At 40.7% G+C, this 27,334-nt stretch overlaps 1 protein-coding gene across 1 annotated transcript in view; it reads right to left on the bottom strand.

The window, feature by feature from the left end:
* Window positions 1–27,334, bottom strand: part of DISC1 (DISC1 scaffold protein) — a 561,660-nt gene that overhangs the window by 25,028 nt on the left and 509,298 nt on the right. Inside the window, 2 exon segments of the mRNA XM_057505361.1 lie at window positions 7,906–8,034; window positions 8,036–8,180. Of these exon segments, the coding sequence (XP_057361344.1) occupies window positions 7,906–8,034; window positions 8,036–8,180 (274 nt within the window).

The raw sequence follows: 27,334 nt of genomic DNA, 5'->3' as shown, positions 1-27,334 counted from the left end.
GAGACCCCTCACGGAGGCAAACAGTCAAGCAGCCCCCCCATCCATTACACCACCGGGCGCTGCGAAAGCAGAGAAGCAGCCTGAGACAAATTCCGCCCACAGAAAGGGAAATTTCTCCCTTCCGGCCAGGCAAGACACAAAGACCCACTCTACACGCAATTACCCAACACAGGCCACTAGGGGTCGCAGTTGTCCCAGTAAAGAAAGGCCAGTAGCAAGTGAAAATTTTGGCCCTCCCAGCTGACAGTCAATAGCACCTGTCAACATGAAAAGGCAAAAAAATATGATCCAGACAAGACTAACCCAGACAGCTTTGGCATCTGCTACATCTTCCCCTGAGAAGGAATCTGGGGAGATAGATTTAGCCAGTCTTCCTGAAAAAGAATTCAAAACAAAAGTCATAACCATGCTGATGGACTTGCAGAGAAATATGCAAGAACTAAGGAAGGAGAATTCAGAAATAAAACAAGCTCTGGAAGGACTTCAAAACAGAACGGACGAGATGCAAGAGACCATTAATGGACTAGAAAACTGAGAACAGGAACGCAGAGAAGCTGATGCAGAGAGAGATAAAAGGATCTCCAGGAATGAAAGAATTTTAAGAGAGCTGAGTGATCAATTGAAAAGGAATAATATAGGTATCCCAGAAGAAGTAGAGAGAGAAAAGGGGATAGAAAATGTCTTTGAAGAAATAATTGCTGAAAATTTCCCCAAACTAGGGGAAGAAATGGCCTCTCAGACCACAGAGGTACACAGAACTCCCATGACAAGGGATCCAAGGAGGGCAACACCAAGACACATAATAATTAAAATGGCAAAGATCAAAGACAAGGACAAAGTATTACAGGCAGCCAGAGAGAAAAAAAAGGTTACCTACAAAGGAAAACCCATCAGGCTATCATCAGACTTCTCAACAGAAACCCTACAGGCCAGAAGAGAATGGCATGATATACTTAATGCAATGAAACAGAAGGGCCTCGAACCAAGACTACTGTATCCAGCACGAATATCATTTAAATATGAAGGAGGGATTAAACAATTCCCAGACAAGCAAAAGTTGAGGGAATTTGCCTCCCACAAACCACCTCTACAGGGCATCCTACAGGGACTGCTCTAGATGGGAGCACTCCTAAAAAGAGCACACAACAAAACACCCAACATATGAAGAAGGGAGGAGGAGGAATAAGAAGGGAGAGAAATAAAGAATAATCAGACTGTGTTTATAATAGCTCAACAAGCGAGTTAAGTTAGACAGTAAGATAGTAAAGAAGCTAACCCTAAACCTTTGGTAACCACAAACTTAAAGCCTGCAATGGCAATAAATTCATACCTTTCAATAATCACCCTAAATGTAAATGGACTGAATGCACCAATCAAAAGACACAGAGTAATAGAATGGATAAAAAAGCAAGATCCATCCATACGCTGCCTACAAGAGACTCACCTCAAACCCAAAGACGCGCACAGACTTAAAGTCAAGGGATGGAAAAAGATATTTCAAGCAAACAACAGAGAGAAGAAAGCAGGTGTTGCAATTCTGGCATCAGACAAAATAGACTTCAAAATAAAGAAAGTAACAAAAGACAAAGAAGGACATTACATAATGATAAAGGGCTCAGTCCATCAAGAGGATATAACCATTATAAATATATATGCACCCAATACAGGAGCACCAACATACCTGAAACAAATATTAATAGAACTAAAGAAGGAAATAGAATGCAATGCATTCATTCTAGGAGACTTCAACACACCCCTCACTCCAAAGGACAGATCCACCAGACAGAAAATAAGTAAGGACACAGAGGCACTGGACAACACACTAGAACAGATGGACCTAATAGACATCTACAGAACTCTACATTCAAAAGCAACAGGATACACATTCTTCTCAAGTGCACATGGAACATTCTCCAGAATAGACCACATTCTAGGACACAAAAAGAGCCTCAGTAAATTCCAAAAGATTGAAACCCTACCAACCAACTTTTCAGACCACAAAGGCATTAAACTAGAAATAAACTGTTCAAAGAAAGCAAAAAGGCTCACAAACACATGGAGGCTAAACAACAAGCTCCTAAATAATCAATGGATCAATGACCAAATCAAAATGGAGATCCAGCAATATATGGAAACAAATGACAACAACAACACTAAGCCCCAACTTCTGTGGGACACAGCAAAAGCAGTCTTAAGAGGAAAGTATATAGCAATCCAAGCATATTTAAAAAAGGAAGAGCAATCCCAAATGAACGGTCTAATGTCACAACTATCGAAATTGGAAAAAGAAGAACAAATGAGGCCTAAGGTCAGCAGAAGGAGGGACATAATAAAGATCAGAGAAGAAATAAATAAAATTGAGAAGAATAAAACAATAGCAAAAATCAATGAAACCAAGAGCTGGTTCTTTGAGAAAATAAACAAAATAGATTAGCCTCTAGCAAGACTTATTAAGAGGAAAAGAGAGTCAACACAAATCAACAGTATCAGAAACAAGAAAGGAAAAATCACGATGGACCCCGCAGAAATACAAAGAATTATTAGAGACTACTATGAAAACCTATCTGCTAACAAGCTGGGAAACCTAGGAGAAATGGACAAGTTCCTAGAAAAATACAACCTTCCAAGAATGACCCAAAAAGAAACAGAAAATCTAAACAGACCAATTACCAGCAACGAAATTGAAGTGGTAATCAAAAAACTACCAAAGAACAAAACCCCCGGGCCAGATGGATTTACCTCGGAATTTCATCAGACATACAGGGAAGACATAATACCCATTCTCCTTAAAGTTTTCCAAGAAATAGAAGAGGAGGGGATACTCCCAAACTCATTCTATGAAGCTAACATCACCCTAATACCAAAACCAGGCAAAGACCCCACCAAAAAAGAAAACTACAGAAAAATATCCCTGATGAATGTAGATGCAAAAATACTCAACAGAATATTAGCAAACCAAATTCAAAAATACATCAAAAGGATCGTACACCATGACCAAGTGGGATTCATTCCAGGGATGCAAGGATGGTACAACATTCGAAAGTCCATCAACATCATCCACCACATCAACAAAAAGAAAGACAAAAACCACATGATCATCTCCATAGATGCTGAAAAAGCATTTGACAAAGTTCAACATCCATTCATGATAAAAACTCTCAGCAAAATGGGAACAGAGGGCAAGCACCTCAACATAATAAAGGCCATCTATTAAAAACCCACAGCCAGCATTATATTGAATAGCGAGAAGCTGAAAGCATTTCCGCTGAGATCGGGAACTAGACAGGGATGCCCACTCTCCCCACTGTTATTTAACATAGTACTGGAGGTCCTAGCCACGGCAATCAGACAAAACAAAAAAATACAAGGAATCCAGATAGGCAAAGAAGAAGTCAAACTGTCACTATTTGCAGATGTCATGATACTGTACATAAAAAACCCTAAAGACTCCACCCCAGAACTACTAGAACTGATATCGGAATACAGCAAAGTTGCAGGATACAAAATCAACACACAGAAATCTGTGGCTTTCCTATATACCAACAATGAAACAACAGAAAGAGAAATCAGGAAAACAACTCCATTCACAATTGCATAAAAAAAAAATAAAATACCTAGGAATAAACCTAACCAAAGAAGTGAAAGACTTATACTCTGAAAACTACAAGTCACTCTTAAGAGAAATTAAAGGGGACACTAACAGATGGAAACTCATCCCATGAACGTGGCTAGGAAGAATTAATATCATTAAAATGGCCATCCTGCCCAAAGCAATATACAGATTTGATGCAATCCCTATGAAACTACCAGCAACATTCTTCAATGAACTGGAACAAATAATTCACAAATTCATATGGAAACACCAAAGACCCCGAATAGCCAAAGCAATCCTGAGAAAGAAGAATAAAGTAGGGGGGATCTCACTCCCCAACTTCAAGCTCTACTATAAAGCCATAGTAATCAAGACAATTTGGTACTGGCACAAGAACAGAGCCACAGACCAATGGAACAGACTAGAGAATCCAGACATTAACCCAGACATATATGGTCAATTAATATTTGATAAAGGAGCCATGGACATACAATGGCGAAATGACAGTCTCTTCAACAGGTGGTGCTGGCAAAACTGGACAGCTTCATGTAGGAGAATGAAACTGGACCATTGTCTAACCCCATATACAAAAGTAAACTCAAAATGGATCAAAGACCTGAATGTAAGCCATGAAACCATTAAACTCTTGGAAGAAAACATAGGCAAAAACCTCTTAGACATAAACATGAGTGACCTCTTCTTGAACATATCTCCCCGGGCAAGGAAAACAACAGCAAAAATGAGTAAGTGGGACTATATTAAGCTGAAAGCTTCTGTACAGCAAAAGACACCATCAATAGAACAAGAAGGATCCCTACAGTATGGGAGAATATATTTGAAAATGACACATCCGATAAAGGCTTGACGTCCAGAATATATAAGGAGCTCTCACGCCTCAACAAACAAAAAACAAATAACCCAATTAAAAAATGGGCAGAGGAACTGAACAGACAGTTCTCCAAAAAAGAAATACAGATGGCCAACAGACACATGAAAAGATGCTCCACATCGCTAATTATCAGAGAAATGCAAATTAAAACTACAATGAGGTATCACCTCACACCAGTAAGGATGGCTGCCATCCAAAAGACAAACAACAACAAATGTTGGCGAGGCTGTGGAGAAAGGGGAACCCTCCTACACTTCTGGTGGGAATGCAAACTTGTTCAACCATTGTGGAAAGCAGTATGGAGGTACATCAAAATGCTCAAAACAGACATACCATTTGACCCAGGAGTTGCACTCCTAGGAATTTACCCTAAGAATGCAGCAATCAAGTATGAGAAAGACCAATGTACCCCTATGTTTATCGCAGCACTATTTACAATAGCCAAGAATTGGAAGCAACTTAATGTCCATTGATAAATGAATGGATAAAGAAGATGGGGTACATATACACAATGGAATACTACTCAGCCATAAGAAAAGGGCAAATCTAACCATTTGCAGCAACATGGATGGAGCTGGAAGGTATTATGCTCAGTGGAACAAGCCAAGCAGAGAAAGAGAAATACCAAATGATTTCACTCATCTGTGGAATATAAGAACAAAGGAAAAACTGAAGGAACAAAACAGCAACAGAATCACGGAACTCAAGAATGGACTAACAGGTACCAAAGGGAAAGGGACTGGGGAGGATGGGTGGGTAGGGAGGGATAAGGGGGGGCAGAAAAAGAGGGGTATTAAGATTAGCATCCATAGCGGGGTGGGAGAAAGGGGAGGGCTGTACAACACAGAGAAGACAAGTAGTGATTCTACAACAGTTTGCTATGCTGATGGACAGTGACTGTAAAGGAGTATATAGGGGGGACCTGGTATAGGGGAGAGCCTAGTAAACAAAGTATTCGTCATGTAAGTGTAGATTAATGACTTAAAAAAGAAAAAAAGCAGTTCCTATGTGGTGAACTCTAATGAGTTCTACACAATGATATAAAGGGCATATAAAAGTGTAGGCAAAGGGTGTATTTGTGTTTATACAGAGAATCAAAGCCTAATTTGGCTACCCCGAAAATGAACTAAGATACGATATGAAAAAGAACTTCCAACATCAGCACTCTCGGGAAGACTAATGACAGAAGATTATCAGCAAAAAAAAAAAAACTCCAACAAAGATCCACGCACTGTCGCAGGTGTAGATGCACTCATCCCACCAGTTCCTGGACTTGCCATGGGAATGATGAAGGAGATATCTAAGCTGGCCTGTGCATACAGTAAAACAAAAATTTGACTGGATCTATACTGTTGGAACTCAACCAAGAATTAGGAGAAGTGCAAATTGTAGCGCTCCAAAATCTTACAACCACAGACTATTTATCGTTAAAAGAACATATGGGATATGAACAGTCCCCAGGAATGGGTTGTTCTAGTTTATCTGAATTCTCTCAGACTGTTTAAGTTCAGTCGGACAATATCCACCATATCATAGATAAGTTTTCACAAATGCCTAAGGTGCCTAACTGGTTTTCTTGGTTTCACTGGAGATGGCTGGTAATTACAGGTATGCTTTGGTTAGGTAACTATATTCCTATTATGTTAATGTGTGTGCACAATTTAATTAGTAGTTTAAAACCTATCCATGCTGAAGTTACTCTACAAGAAGATATGTCAAAGAAATAATCAATCTTCCCAGGTTTTCTTCTGCCTGCTACTTCTATAGCTTTTCTTCTTCCTACCTAATCACAACCTTTAAATAGAACTCGTGCCCCATGTCGACTTCACCGAGTATCATAATTCTTCCAAGTGGTAAAGACACCTCAAGACAAATGCTGGGCATAGAAGCCACAGGGCATAAATATGCAAAGAAGTAAAAAGCTAACCTTTTCAAACAATAAGGCTTCTCTCTCACTTACCAACTTAACATTTCCCTGTATGGCCCCGGATGATGACTGGTTAGCCAGAGACGGGTAAGATTCCTCAAGGGAGGAACAACCTAAGACAGGCACAGTCGCAGGGGGCCATCTGGTGAGAAAATGGGGAGCAGCAGAGGTGAGGCTTAGAACCTCCCCCCTCATGTTCTGAGAGAAATCTTCTGCATACATGGATGTTTATTGCCCTCGTCTAGCTCGGATTAACACATAGTCTACAGGCACACACCTGATCATCTACATTTGCTCTCCTACAACACTAAACTCTGTTTTCTACCTTTATCTCGTATCTACCTACCACTTCAGCATTTTATTAAAAATAATAATAATAGAGAAATGTGGTATCCACATATAAATCAAGTTTAAAAATCAAATGAATATTCATATTTGAACTGACTGTTTATAGTTCATAATGCATGAACAAAATCGAAAGCTTCTGTGATGACTGCCCTTGCACTGTTCACCATGTAACTTATTCACTATGTAAGAATTTGTACTCCATGTAAGAATTTGTTCGTTATGCATCAGAAGATTGGACACTGATGAAAATTAGGCTTGGGGTGGATTAATGATTGTGCATTGATTATTGACCCCCCTATACAGAAATTTATTGTGGTTAACAACTATTTGATCAATAAATATGAGAGATGCCCTCACTATATATATATATATATATATATATATATATATATATATATATATATATATATATATATATAAACACACTTCCAATTGTAAAATAAATAAGTAACCGGGATGTAATGTATAGCATAAGGAATATAGTCAAAATATTGTAACAACTTGGTATGGTGATACCTGGTACCTAGAATTATCATGTATATAAATGTTGAATCACTGTGTTGTACACCTGAAACTAATGTAATGCAATACTGTTGTCAACTACCCTTCAATAAAAAAAAATAATAAATAAAAATAAAAATATAGAACAAGGAATTACCAGCTCACTCTCCAAAAAAAAAGAAAATATTCATCTTGTTTTGGAAAAAAAACAAAAATGGGATATATATGTATATTTGAATGTTTGAGTCTAATAAATAATGGTATATTGTAAGATACAGATTCTAAATATACAATTAAATATTATATATGACATATGTAGTAGATTATATACAACTATGTTACATATGGCATATATCTATGTACTATATATAGTAATTTATATTAGATTGCTTATTCTAACTCTAGCTGTTAAATTAGAACAAAAATAAAAGTAAATATGTCGAAAGTTTTTCTTTTTGCTTTTCTCTATTTTAAATTTCTACAAAAATTCTGTATTACTTTGTAATCATATTCAGGAGTTCTTAAAACTTTTTAAAGTTTGCATGGTTCAATGGCAAGCCTTCCTAATATTTACGTTTCCCATTTGGATTGTGGCCCAAAGTACCTCTCAGAATAGGGTATCTGATGAGGCCATGAGGATAGACAAACCTCCTTCTGTTCGCTGCCAGCACAGGAAAGTGGGGTCACGTGAGTCTTCCACTCCTCAGATGCCTGCAGAGAGATCTTCTTCTTATCTTCAGAGTGGGGCCTGGGGGGGCTTGGCCAGAGTGGTTGTACAGGCAGCTCCCCCTGAGTCATCCACCTGCCCCTCTTCTTTTGTAGATAGGCTTCCCCTGGCCACCTGAAGCTACAGGGTCTGGATAAGCAACTGACAAGCTTCTAAGTCTGCTTCCCACACTTTTCCAAGCAGGGGACATTTGCAGCTAAGACAGGAAAAAAAGGCATAAAAATTAATTCAGTGACATTTCATCACACCAAGTCAATAGCTTGTCTACCTTGGCTAAAATTTAGCTAGACATCTCACAGTTAACAACTTACCTTTATATAGGGATGGGTTATTTCCACCAGAAGATTCAGAGGGGCCAAATTTGTATACCACCAAGTAACAGTGAAATAAGTATTGGTCCATCTTAATTATTTAGTCTGAAAGGACATCCAAGATGCTAAGTGTTTTTAGACTCAGTAGCCCAATACAGCACAGCCTCTGCTCCAGTCCTTCTGGCTTTCTTTGAGTCCTTAGACCTGCTTAACTCTTTCTAGTTAAGAACTTTTCCATATGCTATTCATCTGCCTTTATTTTCCCTCCCCCAACATCTCCCTGTACTAGCACACACACACCCAGGCAACATAAATGAGTGAAGCAGTGTAGGGGTAATATTAACCATAACAACAGTATTCAGCCTCAGTGACAGAAAGCAATAGAGAGAGTTAGACTCCAGCTAGTAGAAAAGACATATCCATCTACAGGGAGCGCTTCATCAGTTCTGTTCAACTAAAGCTCTGAGGAGACTCAAGTTCACAAAAATTTTTATTTTTCAATGATTTTAAATGAAAACATTTATTTTCCCTCTATCCATTCAACTTCAGGCCAGATATTTTCTTTACACCTATCTTCCATTTAATAATCCTTCCCTCTAACATGTCTGACTTGTTATTCAATTTGTCTATTGTGTTCTAGTGTCAGTTACTTTATTTTTCAATTCTATAATTTTTATTTGATTCACTTTTACATATTTTAGTTCTCTGCTAAAATTATCAATCATGTCCTCTATCTTCTGAGCATATTAATCATCATTATTTTAAAGTCTATGTCTATAAATGATGAATCTAGAAAAAAGAAAGAATGAGACAGAAGCAATATTAGAAGAGATCTTAGACAACAATTTTCAAATATTGACCAGGGACATCAAACCACACCTCTACACCTTTAGGAAGCACTGCAACTTCAAAGGAGGAAAAATCAAAGAAAGAAAACACATAGATTTACTAACTGTCAATCTATAAACTATATAATCATTTTCAATTTCTTTCAAAAATAAAAGTTAAGCAAAATATTTTCAGATAAATAAGAACTGGCAGAATTCCTTGGTATCACATAAATAATAAAGGAAATAATCCCAGCTGGAAGCAAGGAAATGCATAGAGGCATGAAAAACAATGGGAAGAGTAAATATGTGGGTAAATCTAAGTGAATATTCAAAAAAACAGCAGTAATTTCTTTTGAAATCTAAAATATATGCAGAGTTAAAAAACATGACAATGAGCATGAAGGAAAGGAAATGAAAAAATATTAAAATAGTCTCAGGTCCTTGTGTTGTCCAGAAAGCAGTAAAAGTCATTTATATGAGAATTTAGGAAGACGAGGATTCATATTCAACCCTGTATGGCAATCATAGAACAGAGAAGTTAAAACAATGTATAATAGATAAGCTAATATGGGACATATTTTTACATATTAAAAATAAGCTTTGTTTATTGGAAACAATAAAGAAAACAGGATGATACACAGAAAATGGGTATATTTATACCCAAATACATTAGGAGCTCTGTTAAATACAAATAAATACTATATTTAAAATTCAAAGACTTTAGACTAGAATCAAAAAATCAAAAACCAATTATATGTTGCTTACAAGAGACTTACATTAACTATAAGGATACAAACAAGTTGCAAGTTAAAGGATGGGAATGATATATCATGAAAGCATTATTAGAAACAAAGTGTAGTGGGGAAGGACAGTCTTTTCAACATATTATATGCTATGTTAATTTGATATCATAAAAATGATATGCATAATAAAAAAATCAAATCATGATTACTGAATCACACCAGACAAATATCAATTTCAGGTGGATTATAGATCAAAATGTGAAAAATAAAACAATAAAACTTCTAGAAAACAATATAGAATAATATATTTATGACTTTGTAGTAAGCAAGGTCTCTTAAACAGGATATAAAAAGAACTAGCTGAGGATTAAAGATGGTGGCATGAGAGGTGAGACAGAGGCTTCCTCCTAAAACCACATACAATTCGAAAATATAGTTGGTGCAACTAATCCTGAGAGAGCAACAGGAAAGAGGACTGTGCCAGACTACATACACCTGGAGAAAAGAGCAAACCTCACGGAAAAGGGTAACGTATCAAAGCTGTGGCTCAGCGGGACCCAAGCCCTTCCCCCACTCTCGCTCACCGGCAGGAGGAAGAGAAACTGAGAAGAGAGGGAGTGGAGGCCTGGGACTGCTGAATACCTAGCTCTGGAGATCTACTCTGGGATCACAAACCTACATTTCATGGTGCTTTCATGATACTCGTGTGATTAAGGGGTTGGAAAGCTAATACAGGCAGAATTCCTGGAGAGACTGAGATTCTAGACAGTTGTGGAAAGCAGGGATCCATATCCGGCTGGTCTGAGACAAAAGCTTATACCTGTGTAGTCGGCCCACTGGTTCAGGCAGTGGAGACAGGCACAGCAGCTGGGAAGAGGGGAACAGCTCTTTCCTCCCCCCAGGCACCAATACTGCTCCCCTGCGACCCCCAACATTGCTTAAGGGGCTGAGCAGCTCCAGAGAGTAGAGCTTCTGGACACTAGAAGGCGCCATATACAAATATGAAACACCAAAGGAACCTGATTCCGAATAAAATAAATATAACTCAGGAGAAAGATTTAAATGACATGGACCTTATGACTGTTCCTGAAAGGGAGTTCAAAATAAAAATCATCAACATGCTAATGGAGGTATGGAAGATATCCAAGAACTCAGGAATGAATTCAGGTCAGAGATCCAATTGTTGAAGAGCACAATGGAGGGTATTAAATCCAGGTTGGATACAGTGGAGGAGACGATAAATGAAATAGAAACTAGAGAAGAGGAATACAAAGAAGCTGAGGCACAGAGAGAAAAAAGGATCTCTAAGAATGAAAGAATATTGAGAAAACTGTGTGACCAATCCAAACAGAACAATATTTGCATTATAGGGGTACCAGAAGAACAAGAGAGAGATAAAGGGACAGAAAGTGTCTTTGAGGAGGTAATTGCTGAAAACTTATCTGGGGAAGGAGATAGGCTCTCAGGCCATGGAGATCCACAGATCTCCCAACACAGGGGACCCAAGGAAGACAACACCAAGACATATAGTAATAAAATTGATAAAGATCAAGAATAAGGACAGACTGTTAAAAGCAGCCAGAGAGAGAAATAAGATCACATACAAAGGAAAACCCATCAGGCTACCAACAAACTTCTCAGCAGAAACATTACAGATCAGAAGGAAATGGCATGATGCATTTAATGCAACGAAGAAGAAGGGCATCAAACCAAGATTACTTTATCTGACAAGATTATCATTTAAATTTGAAGGAGGGATTAAACAATTTTCAGATATGCAAAAGCTGAGAGAATCTACCTCCCACAAACCATCTCTACAGTCTATTTTGGAGGGACTGCTACAGATGGAAGTGTTCCTAAGGTTTAACAGCTGTCACCAGAGGTAATAAAACCACAGTAAAGAAAGTAGAACAGCTAATTACTAAGCAAATGCAAAATTAAATTAACTATCCCCAAAGTCAATCAAGGGATAGACAAAGAATACAGAATATGATACCTAATATATAAAGAATGGAGGAGGAAGAAAAAGAAAAGAACCTTTAGACTGTGTTTGTAACAGCATATTAAGTGTGTTCCCTAATAAAGGCTAATAGGGGAAAAGCTTTCCTGATAAGTGATCCAAGTAGACTGACTACATTAAAAATTAAAGTATCAGGGTAGGTCTCAATATGCCACTTTACTTTGCCAGTGCAGTATTGGTTTCTAAGCTGGCTGATAACTAAATGGAAATTTTAAATTATCTGAATACAATTTTGAAGTGGGAAGAGGCTTTCTAAACAAGACACAAAACCCAGAAATCGAAAAGAAAAAAGTGATAAATCTTGATACATATAAATTTCAGTTTCTACATGGCAAAAATATTATAAATAAAAGGTAAACTACAGATGATATATTAGAGAAAAATATTTCCAACATGTAGCATAATCCAAGAGTCAAGCTATTTAACCTTCAAGGAGTTTTGAAAATCAATAAGGAAAAGAGCAAACATCCCAAGAGAAAACAGGCAGAAGGGGAGAAGATGAAATATGAATGGCCACATTCAGGATAAAGATGTGCAAAATGGGAAATGAAAGTCTTAAAGTTGTATAATTCACTGTTTTGGGGATGGGGGATAAATCAATACCCTTTTTCAGGAAAGTGATTTGACAGTATTTCTCAAAATTAAAAATGCACTTGGTCTTTGAGCTGCAATTCCACTTCTAAGTGTTTACTCTACTGATAGATTCAGACATATAAAAGGATGTGCAAAAAGAATAGTAAGTGCATCACAAAAAGCAACTGGAACTAACCGAATGGAGAAACCTGGAGTCAACCAGACTTCTTGTTACGAACCATGCAACTAAGTACAACAGAAGGCTACATTATACCCCTTAAAATGGTAAGATTTCCAAGAAAAATTAAGTGAAAATAGGTAAAGCACAAAACAAATACTATTCTGCTATGATCTCATTTGAATTTTTAAAAAGTAACAAAATGGCAGACATATATATATCTATCTATATATGCCCCTGCATGAGGGAAGTATTTCCGGAAGGATATACTTGTTTCTTCATGGTTAGGGGAAGGACAAGGGGCTTTTACTTTATATTTTACCCCTTCCTATTGTATTTTTTTCCCTCTTTCCAACAATCCAAATGCATCCTTTACTTTTATAACAAGAAATAAATGCTTTAAAGTTTTAGATTTATCCACTTCTTTCCCTTTTGTCATTTTGCCAAAATTTGCCCAGCCCTTAACCTTGGCACTAAACTTCCCCCCTTTGCAGAGTCCCTGTCATGGTTTGTGGGGCCACATTTTGATCCAGGCAAGCTGGAAATCAGGGAAATTGCTTCCTAATCAGAGTACTTCAGAAGCACAAGAGCTACATTTAGTCCTGAGAGCTATAGTGTAAATGAAAACACATGCCACACTGAGGGCAGCCAAGGAATTTTAAAGGGAAACAGGAGCAAGATGAGAGAAAAAGAGCACTCCTTGTAAATCGCCTCTCAGCTTGTCTCCTGGGCTCATTCCAGTAACTCAACATGGAAAAAGAAGGAGCTGGCCAGATCTGGTATGTAGGTGAAGTATATTATTCTTCCTACCTCTCAGAACATGTGGCTTTCCAAAGGAAGCTCACTAATGAATGCCAAGAGTGTGGGATGGTGGATGGACCTGCCAAAGAACTCACACCTCGAGTATGTTATCTATGAATGTGCCCACCAAAGAGTTAAGGAGGCAAGAATTCCATGCAACTAGGTAGACATGCATATCTGGCCATTGCAAAAGGAAAATGTAGAAATGTCCCCAAACTACTTTGTATTCTAGAGAGGACAGTGAAACCACATAGGCATGAATGCTGCTGCTCTGCCTGTGGTGCCTGCCAGTGAGACTGACAGCTCTGGGTGAGAATCACAGGATAGAAAGTTGGGGCTAGAGCCCAGGGGGAAGCCAGTAACATTACCTCCAGACAGCAACCATGGGTCTGGAGATGAACAGCCTGCTTGCAAGGGAGAGGCCCTCTAAGTTTCTAACTTTGACAAAGGAGCCCAGAAAGCAGTCTGCAGCTTCATCAGGGTGTGTGTGCAGGTGGATCTCTGAAGCACAGGAATTTCTGGTGCCCGAATGTCCACACCTGCAAAGGGAGCTCAAAGGCAACTTCTTCAGAATGACAGGCCTCAGGTACACAAGCACAGTAGAACAGAAGCGAGAGGCAGGGCTGTGACAGCAGGTGCACAGAGGTGGTGAGTTGCAGAGAGGACTGGGACAATAACGAGCAGTGCACACAGACCACACATATCTCCTCCCAGGCAGTCTTGTCACTAGGCCACCCCCAGAGTCCTGCCATATGAATCCATCCCTGGGTGGACAGTGGTGTGGGGAGGGGATACAGTGAGCCTTGGCTGGCAAGGAGATGTTGTCTAGCTGCCTGAACATTTGCTCTCCTCCATCCTCTGTGAGGACCTCGAGGTAGCTGGGGCTCTCTCCCGCACCCTGCAGTGGCAGGCCCCTCAGAGTCTGGTAAAATGGGAGAGACCAGAACCACAAGACAATCCCGGGAAATATCTCATCTCTTTCTCCTCAAACTCAGTGGTCCCATGCTTCACACAGACATGGTGTTTGGGGATGTTCACCTGTGAAGGGAGAACAGCTGGGAAGGGTGTAGCGACAGTGAGGGAGGAGAAATGTGTCCTGAGTCCAGGGCAGGGCTGTGCTGAAGACCTATCCTCGGGAAGAGTAAGGGGAGGCCTCCCTGCTGGGCAGGCTTGAAGCCCAGCCTTAGTGCAGACAGCTGAGTGACCTCAGGCAAGTCACTTGATCTCACTGTGCGTGTGTCCTCATCCCTCAAGGAAGGCTTAATGAGTTGAGGGGACAACAGCAGGTGCCATATGCCTCATGGCGTTCTTCACACATACCTGTCTACACATAGGCTAGTATTTCTATCCACTTACTCACTTCTGATCATGTGACTTCCTCAACTTGACCTTCCAGCTCTGCAGCTTGTCTCAGCAATGGTCCTATAGCCCTTCTCTCAGGCACATCCTATTTATCCCTCAAAACCCTACTCAAAAGGCACCTTCTCTAATGTCATCCTCACTCCTCTTAGAAAAGTTAGTTATTCTGCCCTTCAAGTGCCATAGCATTTTGTCCAGGCCTTTGTTTCGGCATGCATCATATATTATAATCACCCACATGTATTTGCTCCCAGCAAAGCAAGGACTCCTCCAGGTTGGGGCACACTCTTGATAAACAATCGGTTAATGAGTGTGCAAATTTCTCAGAGGCTGTTTCAGTCTCCTTGTGCTTCCTTAGGCCACCTTCAAGGGTCAGAGGAAATCAAAGCCGATGGCAGAAGGCAGTGGAGAGCTCCCCACAGAAGTTGCAGAGTATGTGTACTACCACAGGAAGAGCAGAAGGACACGGTCCCTTCCTCTCTCCAGAGCCCAGAGGAAACTTGGTACTGACACCATGCAGCAGGCTCTCACCACATGGTCATTCAAAAATACCTAGTTCCCTGTCCCTAAAGTGAGTAAGGAGAAAGTGAAAGAGCAGAGCCAAGGGAGGAAAAAAGACAGCAAGGGCTGGAAAATGAGAGCCACAGGTGATGGGGACTGGAGGGGCTGCCAGTGACTACCCCTGAGGCTGGTGCTCCTTAAATGGACAAGGTCCAGTATCAAGGTGAAAACTGGGCCCACAGACAACTGAGCAGCAGCACTGCTCAACAGAGAGGGGCCCCGGCATCTGGGACTCCACCAGACACACCTTCAGAGTCCCAGTGACATCCATGCAAAATTCTAGAAATTACATGCGAATCTTATAGGAAGGGGCAGTATCATAGGGATACAGTCCACAGGTTTATGGGAGTCTAAGAAGAGTGTGATTAAAAAAAAGAAAAAGTGATTAATGTGCATATCACTTGGGGATCTTGTTAAAACCTGGGTTCTAATTACTAAGCTAGGGTGGAGCCCGAAGTTGCTCTCTGACCACATCCAGGGGGTATCAGTGTTGCTTGTCGGCAGCCCACACGGACTAGCAAGGACCAATTGTGGGTTTCACCTAAAACCAACAACCTCTGCACTGCCAAGTCTCACGCACCCACAGGAATCAGTGTCACACAGTGATCTGAATTTTAGTACGTGGCAAGATGCACATAACACAAGACAAGCTCACAAGACTACTGGAACTTTCTAAGACCCCTTTGGAGTTTAGGACTAATTAGCTCATTACAAATATGGAAAAACTAGGAAGATTGATTGCCTCCTATTACTGCTGCAAAAGAGATAATCTGGAGTCCCAGGTGTCTAGGACTTGTTTGTTTAGAAGGACATCAGACAAGAAAGAGGCTTCCTAGACCCTGGGTTTCATCCACCACCTCTGGGGAAGCTGGCTCAAAAAGCAAGGGCGGTCGAGTGAACTCCTTTTGTTTATAGAGAATTTGCAGAGTGCTGAATATTTATGCATATGAAAGATCAGATTAAACCTTCCTAGGCAAACGGAAGATTGGTGGTTGCTGGCAGCAAGTTCCGCAGCTAACACTGGATACAGAGCACATCTTAGCCCTCTGGGCCTGGCCATCAGGGGTGGGAGAAAGAGGAGCTTCTTACAGCTGAATTGTGCATCAACAGCTCTATCCCCAGTACACAAAGTATCATGAAGGCTGAAATCTAAATTGAAGTCTAAAAATAGCTTGATAAAATTATTTCCTTTTTTCACTCCACCGGAGAGCAAACTGGCTGACATCAATATCTTCAGGGCACAACTGACTTCTCAGTTTACGTGGAGAGAACGATTACACAACTGCCCTTTCTCGGCAGCAAACCAAACTGCTCCAGCAATAAGGAAGGGGAAGCAATTACACTGTTGCTGAAAACCAATAATGGACATTTGATTATGATTATTAATGGGGAATAAAGGAGACAGACCACAGAGCAGAAACTAAAGAAACCAAGCAGTAAAGTCAATCTGCATGAGATTCCAAGAGGGGGATTAATTTTTTGTTTTCTTTTCCTCTCTCAGTTCAGTGTCATTTGAATGTGGCACCAAACTTTAAACATGACCTGTCATATCCTTATGCATATTCAGTGCCACTGCACTGTGGTCATATTATCTCCCCTGGATACCCAAATGACAGGCTCCTTGCTGGGGTGGGGGGATTGTTTTCTCTTTGCCTCTTAATGTGAGGCAGATATAGCAGGGAGCTGACTTGTCAGATGCAGGAAATTAACTAATTTTCAAGATATGAGAAAGATATTCTGTAGCAAATATTTACTTCTCTCTTTTCTACTGATGTTGAGCATATACTATCTAATCTGGAGGATGTCAGATTTACAATGTCCGTGAACAAAGGGATGTTACAGCTCATTTTAAAGAAAACAACACTATCAATTCCTTCAGCCCCTAGTGAAAACACTGCTGCGGCATGAAGTACATTTGTCATAAAAGAATAAAGGGGACCGTGAGGGATGTAGAGAGGAGAGTGTGCTATTTATGACTTGATATTGTCCCCTGAGAACCGTCTCCTGTACACTGCCTTCCCTATCCATTGATTTCCAATTACTGTCTGCCTCAAGGTCCATAGTATGGTCATTGTGATGATCTCAACTTTACAGATCAGGACACAGGTTCAAAAGATTCTGGTGTTTGCTAGAGTTTCCAACTGCCTAACTGGTGCAGCTGAGAGATTGAATCGCATCCCAAAGACAAAATCCACAATCTGCTGGCACCAGATTTTCACTCATTTTATGAGAAATATTTACTATCTTCCACCTGGGAAACACAATTTCCTATTCTATACTGAAACCAAACAAAACACTTCAGAACTCATGGACGCAGCATAAAACTCACAAAGCTACCCTTCCCTGGTTATTTTTTGATGGTAGATCTTGCTCATTTTTGTGCGTATATGGGAACATTTCTCTTGGGATGACAGAAATAGCAGTAGTTGTTGCAAATGGTAACAGATAAGACAGGCATTCATTATGTGCAAACATGAACATTTCTCAGCGCTGTCTGTTACAAAAACAAAGGTTTCAACTGAAAACTATTTCAAAATTCTAAGAACAAACACATGCACACGCACGCACACACACATGCACACCCATGTCATGATGCACGTCTTATCTAGTCTTTATTATTCTTCCCAGGACTCTAATCTTCAGCCTTTCTCAATAACAATAGTAAGAAGTAGAAGAAGAAGAAAATGATGATGACAATGGCAGCAAACCTTTACTGAGCATGTGCCTTTATTGGTGAAAATATGCTTTATGCACCTCATTTAATCTGCATAATATACCTGAAGGAGGGTATTATTTTATTTCCCTTTAGAGACAGGAAACTTAGATTGAATAATTTTCCCAAGGTCATAAAACTAGAAAGAATAAAGGAAGCCAAAGATTAGAGAATCTGACCACAGAACCCCTATTCTTGGCCCTATGTTACCCCCTTTTCCTCAAATTCCCATCAGTCCCGATACTTCCAGTCACTGGTCCTTGCTTGTGCTGGCCTTGCTTGAACCTGCAGTGCCTTGCGTGTTCCAGCCATCTTGGCCAGTTCTTCAACCAGGTCAAATGCTACCTTTCCTCAGCTCCTTCCTTTACCTCCTCCTTAGACAGGACTGGTTGATGCTCATAGTAGAGCCAAGAGGCAGCAAGCCACTTGAGAGGCCTCACTCACCCTTTTACCTGCTACCCAGCACAGTGCCTGTGCACAATAAATGCTCCATGTGGACTTGCCTAGGAGCCCATGCCCTGGTCCATGTCTTTTATCCCATTAACCGTAAAGAACATTTGAGCACACTCTTCTGGGTGACATCTCTTCATACCCACAGCAATATTTGAATATTCCCCTCTTCTCCATTTTTGTTAAACAAAGAAGCCATCAAACCAACAAGCCATACTCAAAATATTACTTTCTAGTATTTTTATCACTTCAAACATACAATTCCTGTACCTTCCCTACATGTGTGCTACTCTTGTTTATGTTTCCTGGTACACTTAGACCATATTTTAAAAGTAATGAAAATTTCTGAATGTATAAATAATATAAGACCTTGTTGCCTGGCTTAAGCACAAAAAGGTGGACTCAAAGTTCTTTTAAGTTATCTATTCTGATATATTTATCTGTCTATTCAAAGATCAGTAGTGACTTGATCCAGCCTGGAAGGGAGATTCAGAGTCAGGCTGCTCCTGTTTGAATACCAGCTCCACCTCTCACTTGCATGTGACTGTAGGCAAGTGACTTAGCCTCTCTGTGCCTCAGTTATTCCATCTGTAAAGTGGAGATAATGATAGTTTCTACCTTATCAGACTGTGAAGATGAAATGAGTTCAATATGTAAAGCAGTAAGAACAGGGCCTATGTGCAATAGACACCACCTCTACCGATTGTCTTGTCACCACCATCATCACCACCACTGCCAGGCCCTCCAGGATCAGGGCCTGACTACCTCTATATGCCAGTTATGGGTTTACTGCCTCTCAGCTTCAAATTTATCCCTCATTACCTGCTCCACAAAAATTCAGCTGGACCCTTTAAATGTTTCCTTTGTCAGTTGGCCCAATACTAAGCTTTGTCAGTAGAGGGAGCTGGAGAGACGGCGCAGGAGGACGGGACTTCCCTCCTGGTTCCAGCATGCTGTCAGCAGGCTCCTGAAAGGCGGGTGGTGGCTTCTCTAGACTTTGCCCCCTAGTGTGCACAGCTTCTCGGCACCTTTTCCTGAAGGTGGATTGTTTCCCAGGGCTCAGGTTCTGCTGCTCCTCAGGTGCCTGGCTTCTCCAGTTGTGTTTGGGTAGCTTCTCTGGCAACAAGCCTCTGCAGTGCACAGCTGCTCCAGCACCTGGTGTCAGCAGCTCCCAGAAGTCAACAGTTTCCTCAAAAACCCTCTCAAGCAGTTTTTTAGTGAGCTGCCTCTGTGAAACAACACCTTGTAAACAAGAATCTTCTTTGGCATCCTGGAAGGTGGATTCCAGAAAGTTCCAGAGAGAGGACTTCCAGCAAGGTACTCTGACATGGCACCAAAGTGACCTCTCGGCTTTCCAGAGTGCCGCGGGCATGCCCTCTCTAAAGAGGTCTGCACCTCAGCCTCGGCCTGGGGTGACCAATCTTAGCACTGTGGTCTGGCTGCAGCTTGTATCTGCTATTCCTATATTCTTTAGTGTTCTCTTTAATCCTTACTGGTGAATCCCTCATTACTCAAACCTGTTATAATGAGTAATTGTTTTATATTGCCCCTGTCCAAATCACTGTTTGGGCTCTGTCTCCCAATTAGACTTGATTGAACACTCTCTGCCCTCAGCAATTTGCTCTTATTAGGAACCTCAGTACCCTCTACCTTCTTTTTGTTCTTCACATGCTCCCAGTCAACTTCTGTCTTTGATACCCTTCTGTCTTAGGATATTTGTTTTTTCTGCCCAGAATGTCCTGAAATGCCATCAATGGCCTTCACATGGCTGATTCCTTGGACATTTCCTCTGAGTCACTTTCCAGAATTTCCAGTCTAATTCAGTCCTGTCCAGTCTTCACAGCCTCAATCACCCTCTAGCACATGGCCCTGTTTTGCTTTCTTCATCGCACTTCTCACTGCGTGAGTTTTGTTCTTTCATCTGCCTCCTTCCTCCCTCATTCCATGCAGGTTCTAAGAGAACACAGATGGTGCCTATATTGTTTACTACTAGAGCTTGGAAGAACTGTTGTCAGGCATAAAAATACCTGATAGATAGTTATAGAAAGAAGATGAGAAAGAAGAAAAAGAAAGGTGAAAAAGGAAAGAAGGAAGGGAGGGCATGAGGAAAGATAGGAGGAAGGGAGATTGGAGATAGGAACTCATCCCATTGTGCCCCTCCCATTCTGATCTAGTTTCCAATCCTAATGCCCCTGAGTTAATTAGTTTCATTACCCATTCTCCTAATCACAGATGCTTCAAATCCCAGGACCATGACTCTATTACTTTCCACCCTCTGTCACTAAGACCCAGGGAGTCTTCCCTAAATTCATCCCTACCTTTCCTGTCTTCTCCAGGAGTCTCATCTTTATCCATTGGCATCAGTCATGTTTCCACAGAATCATGACTTTATTATCTTAACAGTCTCCTTACTGACCTAATTCCATGTTCTTTCTCCTTTTTAATCTGTTCTGAGTAGTGTTACCAACCAGTTTTTCTAAAACACAGTTAAGCTACAGTTTTTAAACCACTATAGTTAATTTCCCTTGGAGTAGTTCAACCATCGACGCAATGCATAGTTGGTTCAATCTACAGAAGCCTGATGTTTTATTTTGCCTTCTGTTTTAGTACTTGCTGTTTTTAGAAATATGTAACACAGCCTATATGGTTCAAAATCAAATGTACAAAATGAGGATGGTTCAGAGATGTATGGAGGTCATTCCCTCTCTCCAACCTGTTCCTGAATTCTCCTTATAAGAAACCATTTTTATTCATGTATGGCTTACCTTTCCACTGCTTTTTAACACCACTGCCATACATATCCATACTCTTACTTAAAGGAAAGGTGTGGTACTACAGACACTCTTCTGCACCTAGCAACATGCCTTTTGAATGTAGGACTTACTAGGCATAGGAAATGGAACCTGCCACCCTGTTATTCACCTTTTTATTGTTGGCCCATCAGTATATTTAATCAGGAAAGGTAAAGTCCGAAAGAACAGGGAGACAGAATCCTCTTTAGATTTAGATTTTGCAAAGCTCTGTTTGTGACCTTTATAAATGGTGACATTTATATTTTACCCCTCATGCTTAGATTATGCCACCCCAGGAGCTCCCAGGACTGACAACAAGTATAACTATCTCTACTGATTTTGAAAATACTGCTTTTTTCAACCAGGTGGTTTATCAAAAACTATTTTTCCTATATTACTATATGGTCATTATAACCATAAGTTTAATAGCAATTAATGTTCCAATTAGCATACATAGTACAATTTGCTTAACCGAAGTTCATTGAAGGGCATTTTGTTGGTTTCTGACTTTTTGTTGTACTGCAATTTTAAAAATGAACTTCTCTCTGCTCAAGAGCCTTGATGCTTTGAACCAATGGGGACTGACCCCATTTAACTAAAAGGCATCTGTGTTCTTACTTTCCCCAGGTCCTTCCAAGGGTGGAAGAGTAAGGGAAGATGTAACTTTTCCCAAAGAAAGTCATAGTGTTTACAGCTCCTGGTCTCACATTCCCACAGGCCCTCTTTGAAATGACCTAAGCAAATTCCCCTTTTATATAGAAGAATTTCAGCTAAAAAATGAAGACAGTGATAGAATTAGAATATTATTGTTCTGCAACCCATTAGTGAAATAACAAATCTAGTCAATAATCACCAGTATAGGTAAAATGATAAGGAATTTGATACAAAGAGGGTAGGGCTGACCTAGAAAGATTAACCCAGCAGTTAGTCTCAATACCACAGGAGAGATAACAGATATTATTGGCTTCCTTATGTGAGTCACTAAAAAGTTACAATACTATCAATGAAGCATTCTTGACAATAAAATCAGACTTCAATATAATTAATCTAAACCTCTAGACCTAACGACCAGTCTATGGGAAATATATGGGAGGAAGAAACATGATAATGACTACAAGGGTACAATCAAGCCAAATTCTGGAGGACAGAAAAACTTGATTTCTTCAACAACAAGTAAAGTGTAAAGAGAAGAAATGGCACATTTAAAGAAACCCTGATACATGTATTCATTTCAATAAGCCATTGGTTAAAATGAAATTATGATACAATTAGGGAAAATTGGAATGGCCACTAGGTATCTATGATTTTAAGACAGTCTTGTTAATGTTTTCGGGTGTGACAATGGTATTTCAGTTATTTTTTAAAGTCTTTATTTCTTTGAAGGTATATGCTGACATATTTTTGGATTAAATAACATGTCTGAGAGTTGCTTCAAAATATTCCTTTTGGGAGTACTGTGTGTGTGCTGGGCTGAATAATGGCTCCCCAAAGATGTCCACATCCTAATCTTCAGAACTGTCCATCTCAACCTCCCTTAGAGGTTTCCTTTCTTAACAAGGCAAAGGGGACTTTACAGATGTGACTAAATTAAGGACATTAGGATGGGGAGATTACCTAGGATTATCTAGTGGACACAGTGATATAATCACAATGGTACTAATAAGGAGAAAGCAGAAGGGTCATAACCAGAGCAGAAGGAGTTGTAATGCAGAAGCAGAGACTGGAGCCATGAACTTTGAAGATGGAGAAGGGGCCACAAGCCAAGGAATACAGGTGGCCACTGGGAGGTGGAAATGGCGAAACAGATTCTTCCCTTCAGCCTCCAAAAGGAGCCAGCCCCGACAACTCCTTGACTTTAGTCCAGTGAAACTGATTATGGACTTCTGACCTCCAGAACTAGAAGAAGAAGTTCTGTGTTATTTCAAGCTGCAAAGTTTGTGATCATTTGTTTCAGCAACAATAGGAAACTAATACAGTGGGGAAGTAGATGGGTGTATAGGTGGAATCAGACTGGCCACTTGTTGAAAATTGTCAAATCTGTGTGATGTGCCCATGGGGGTTCAATATAATTTCTCTAGGATTGTATATGGTTGAAAATTTCCATAGTAATTAGTTATTTTTATGTCTTACTAAAGGAACTTAAATCAAAAAGTCCATTTTAAGATACAGTTCTCAAGTTTCATACATCTGCTCATACCCAGCTCCAGAATGTGTCAACATTAGTTTTGTAGTATGAGGTTTCTAAGGGAGGTTGAGACTAACAGACCACTCTAACCACAGAGTACTCCCTGTGGGGTCTTGAGCAAGGTCCTTTATCTCTCTGAGCCTCAGCTACACTCAGGTTAATTACAGAGCCTGCATCTCATTGGGTTGTTGGAGGTTTAAGTGAAATAATCCATTTAAAATATTTAGTGGATTATTTGACACACAGTATCTCTTGATATGGGTTAGCTATTGCATGTCATTTCCAGTTTTCCAAGAAACATTTGAAAAAGATCTCAGTCTCTATCATGATTAATTGCAACCCTCTGAAATGTGTTTATGACTTAAGAATTTAGAGTCTATTTAAATCACCAATATTCTGTTTTAAAAAGCTCGTGTTTTTGTTTGATTATTCTGTTTTGATGGTCATCTGTGATAATGAGCAACTCAGAACCAAACAAATCAAAAAGCCCAACAGAGGGCTTATGAAGAAATTCCTATCCTGGCTGGCCTCAGACGAGTGTCTGTGTTGCTAGTTGATCCTTCCGTGCATAGGAAAAAGGAAGTTCATGGCCAGGATCCTCAACTGATTCTAATCTACTGTGTATGTGCGGTGATGTAACACTTAGCCTACTGCTCAGGTGCATGCTTGCATACCTGTTGGCAATAAGCCATTATTGCCTGTGTTGCTATAAAAAGAGCTCTGCCCAGTGTTTATGACAGAGGAGAGCAGAGCCTGGAGCAGAGCCAGAGCCTGGAGCAGAGCTGAGCCAAAGGCAGAGACGGAGATGAACTTGCAGACTGCCACAGAGGCAGGCAGGATTCTAGTGCTTGACCTGCCACCACGAGAATGAAGCCTGGTAAAAGCCTTTTACCCTGCCAACATTCTGTGCCATTTGGGGTCTCATCAAATCCAGACTGAACTTGCCTGGAGCTGGGAACCCCCTTCAGCCTAGAGCTACACCATGGAACTAAGAATCAGAACTCTTCTTATCCTAGGTAAATGGAAGGGAAGACTTCCTTTCCCTGTCCCAGAGTTACATCTTCCTCTGAAGCAGCTGTGAAAAAGGTCAGACCAGCTCTTTCATGAACAAATTTGCAGCAGCTATTCCATGCCCAGCTCCTTTCCAGAAGCATTCTGTTTTCTGCTAACTGGTGGCAACAGGCCGCCTTGTGGGGACTAAAGCTGGAGTCAAGACTGATGCCCAGAGGCTATGAAATAATCAGCATTTTTAAAAACACTCCTTTTCCCTGTATACCGGGATGTATCACATTAATTTAGGGCCCCGGAGTCACACATGCAGTTGGAGGTGGGGCTCACAAGCCCATTAAACACTTCGCACAAAAATCATTAGTACATTTGCTCCTGAGACATCCTGGACAGAAGGGGAGCTCAGCATCCCCTGCAGCCTGGCCCTGTGTCCTGTTACAGGCACCACAGAACTTAGGAGGGGCATACAGTGAGCCAAGGAGGGTTATTTAGACACTTAATAAGTACACTAATGAACAAGGCTAACAAGTTTCAAATCACTCTGTAGGCTTTGGAATTTCTTGCAGAAAATGACTATATAGATTGGTATTCTTGGTTCATTTTACTATAATGCTCAACTAGACATTAAAAGCTGGTAGCAATGTCACAGGCTGACAAAACCAAGTGTGGCTCTAAGAGTTTAAACCAATGCTGCCACCCATCTAATTATCTCTAAGGTTTTCTCAGGCTTCTTATCACAAAGGTTAAGAGGACAGAGGCATCTGCCAAACTGCAGATACCACAAGCTTCTCCCTTAAAATCCATGCGGACATCAGTGGTTGGTAAAGCAATGTCTGTTACCACATTTTCATTAAGCTCATTTTTCATTTTTGGAGGACCTGAACATAGGGATGGTATTTATTTTCATGAAACTTTAGAAAGAACAAACAATGGAAAAATGAGCAATGATGTTGATGCTAAAGGTTGTTGACTTTCTGTGGCTGCCACAGTTTGAGCATCTGTTTTTTTGTTGCTCAATTCAGCTCAAATTTTTCAGAGGCTGAACATGCAGAGAAAGGCTGGCTTGTGTCACTCTGAGATCACAGGAAAGCCACCCCAAACACACAAACACTCAGCCTTCTATCCAGCCCTGCAGACCCCCTGAATCATGCCTCTCTCCTGCTGTCATTCCACCTGACTCTGCTTGGTTTGTGAGCTCTGAAAATGGCAGCCTGAAGGGTTCAGCTGCAGAAAATACCTTGTTGCAGACATCAACATCTGTGCCTGTAAGAAAAGAGGTCACTCCTGACTCAGAACCACAGAACGAGCCATAGCTTCAGAGAAAGAGAATGTCGGCTTGAGGTGGGAGAGAGGTGGGGCCTCCATGTTGTCATTTGACTGCCAGTGATTAAACAACTGGCTCCTCTAGCTTTGGACCTGTTGAGCCCTGAAAATACTGAGTACTGTCTAGAAATTCTCATTGTTATTGTTATTAATACAGTTATTGTTTTTAAAACAGATGCCTGGCTTCCAACCTGACTCTAACGTTCTCCATGGGTAAAGAAATGCTAACTCTACTGGTCTGGGAATGGGGAGAGCAGCTGTTGGACTGGGACAGATATGAATGATTAGACAATACAGATCTGAATTTAGGACTTTTCGAGCAAGAGGAATCAATGAGGCTTTTGGAGTTGTTGCTGATGTTTATAAATCACATCCTCAAAGATGCCTGTTCCCATGTGTGGAAATAAGGTCAGCAATGTCCGTGATCCACATGCTTTGATGCATTTATGGACAAGGAGAAAATTACCCTGACCAAAATTGTTCCCAGACCAACAACCCCTGTCCCAGGAATTCCTGCTTCTAGACCTTTCAGTTGGGTCCATCTCTCAAATGTTCATTTATTCTTCCTTGAGAGAGCAAGACCTTGACTTAGTTAGCCTCACAATCCCAAAGTTACAATTGACCAGGGCTCACCAAGGGAGACGAGTGCTAAGGGTGCCGAAGAGGAGCATGGGGAGGACACAGAGCCCAAAGTCGCAGGCCTCACACTGGAACTAGGGTCCCTGTGCCCTGTAAGCCCCAGATGGTCACCCCTCTCTGGAGCAGCTTATCTACTTTCTCCTAAACCTTACAGCTAGCTTCTCACTCATGTCTCGGTAGTGCTGACATCCAGCACAGATTAAGGTAGCAAAAGGCTGATAGAACAATTGCCATTTTCTTTATCTACCTCCCAGATATTTGTGTCACGAGGCATTTTGGCTGTTAATATTAAGAGTCAAATCCCTCTTGGAGAGAGAAGCGAAGTGTAAAGCCAAATGAGGGGCCAATTTGCTTCCACAAGTCGGTCTCTCAGGATGTGATTCTCTGGATATTGTCCCACTGAATCTTCAAGAAGAATACTTCCTCCTGGATAGATTACAGGAGCTTGAGACAAGAGGCCAAGCTCCCATTGCCAGCTGCTATATCGAGTCTCAGTGCCAACAACTCGGAAGGAAAGATGGGACCAAATTCACTCTGAAGTCATACAGTTACGCTTGGCTAAGCTCTTCTCACTGAAAGGACTCACAGTCACTTACAGAGGAAGAGAATCAGATGCAACATGCTCCAGGTGAGACCCTGCAACCCTGGTAAGCAGGAAGGCAATACAACTCAGAGAAACACACTTTCCTTCATGCTCCAGTAAGCCACACATGTGAGCACACTGCCATGAAGCAACTCTCTACTACCGTTTCCATCCTGCAGCCACGAGAGTTGACAAACACCATTATCAAGACAAAAGTAAATTCCACTGAATGGCAATAAATCATGAAAATTCTGGAGACAGAGTTCCAATTAAAAGAGAGA

This window comes from Manis pentadactyla, chromosome 8 (genome assembly GCF_030020395.1).
Source record: "Manis pentadactyla isolate mManPen7 chromosome 8, mManPen7.hap1, whole genome shotgun sequence".
Lineage (NCBI taxonomy): Eukaryota > Metazoa > Chordata > Mammalia > Pholidota > Manidae > Manis > Manis pentadactyla.
This window is presented reverse-complemented; position numbering and strand designations above follow the sequence as displayed.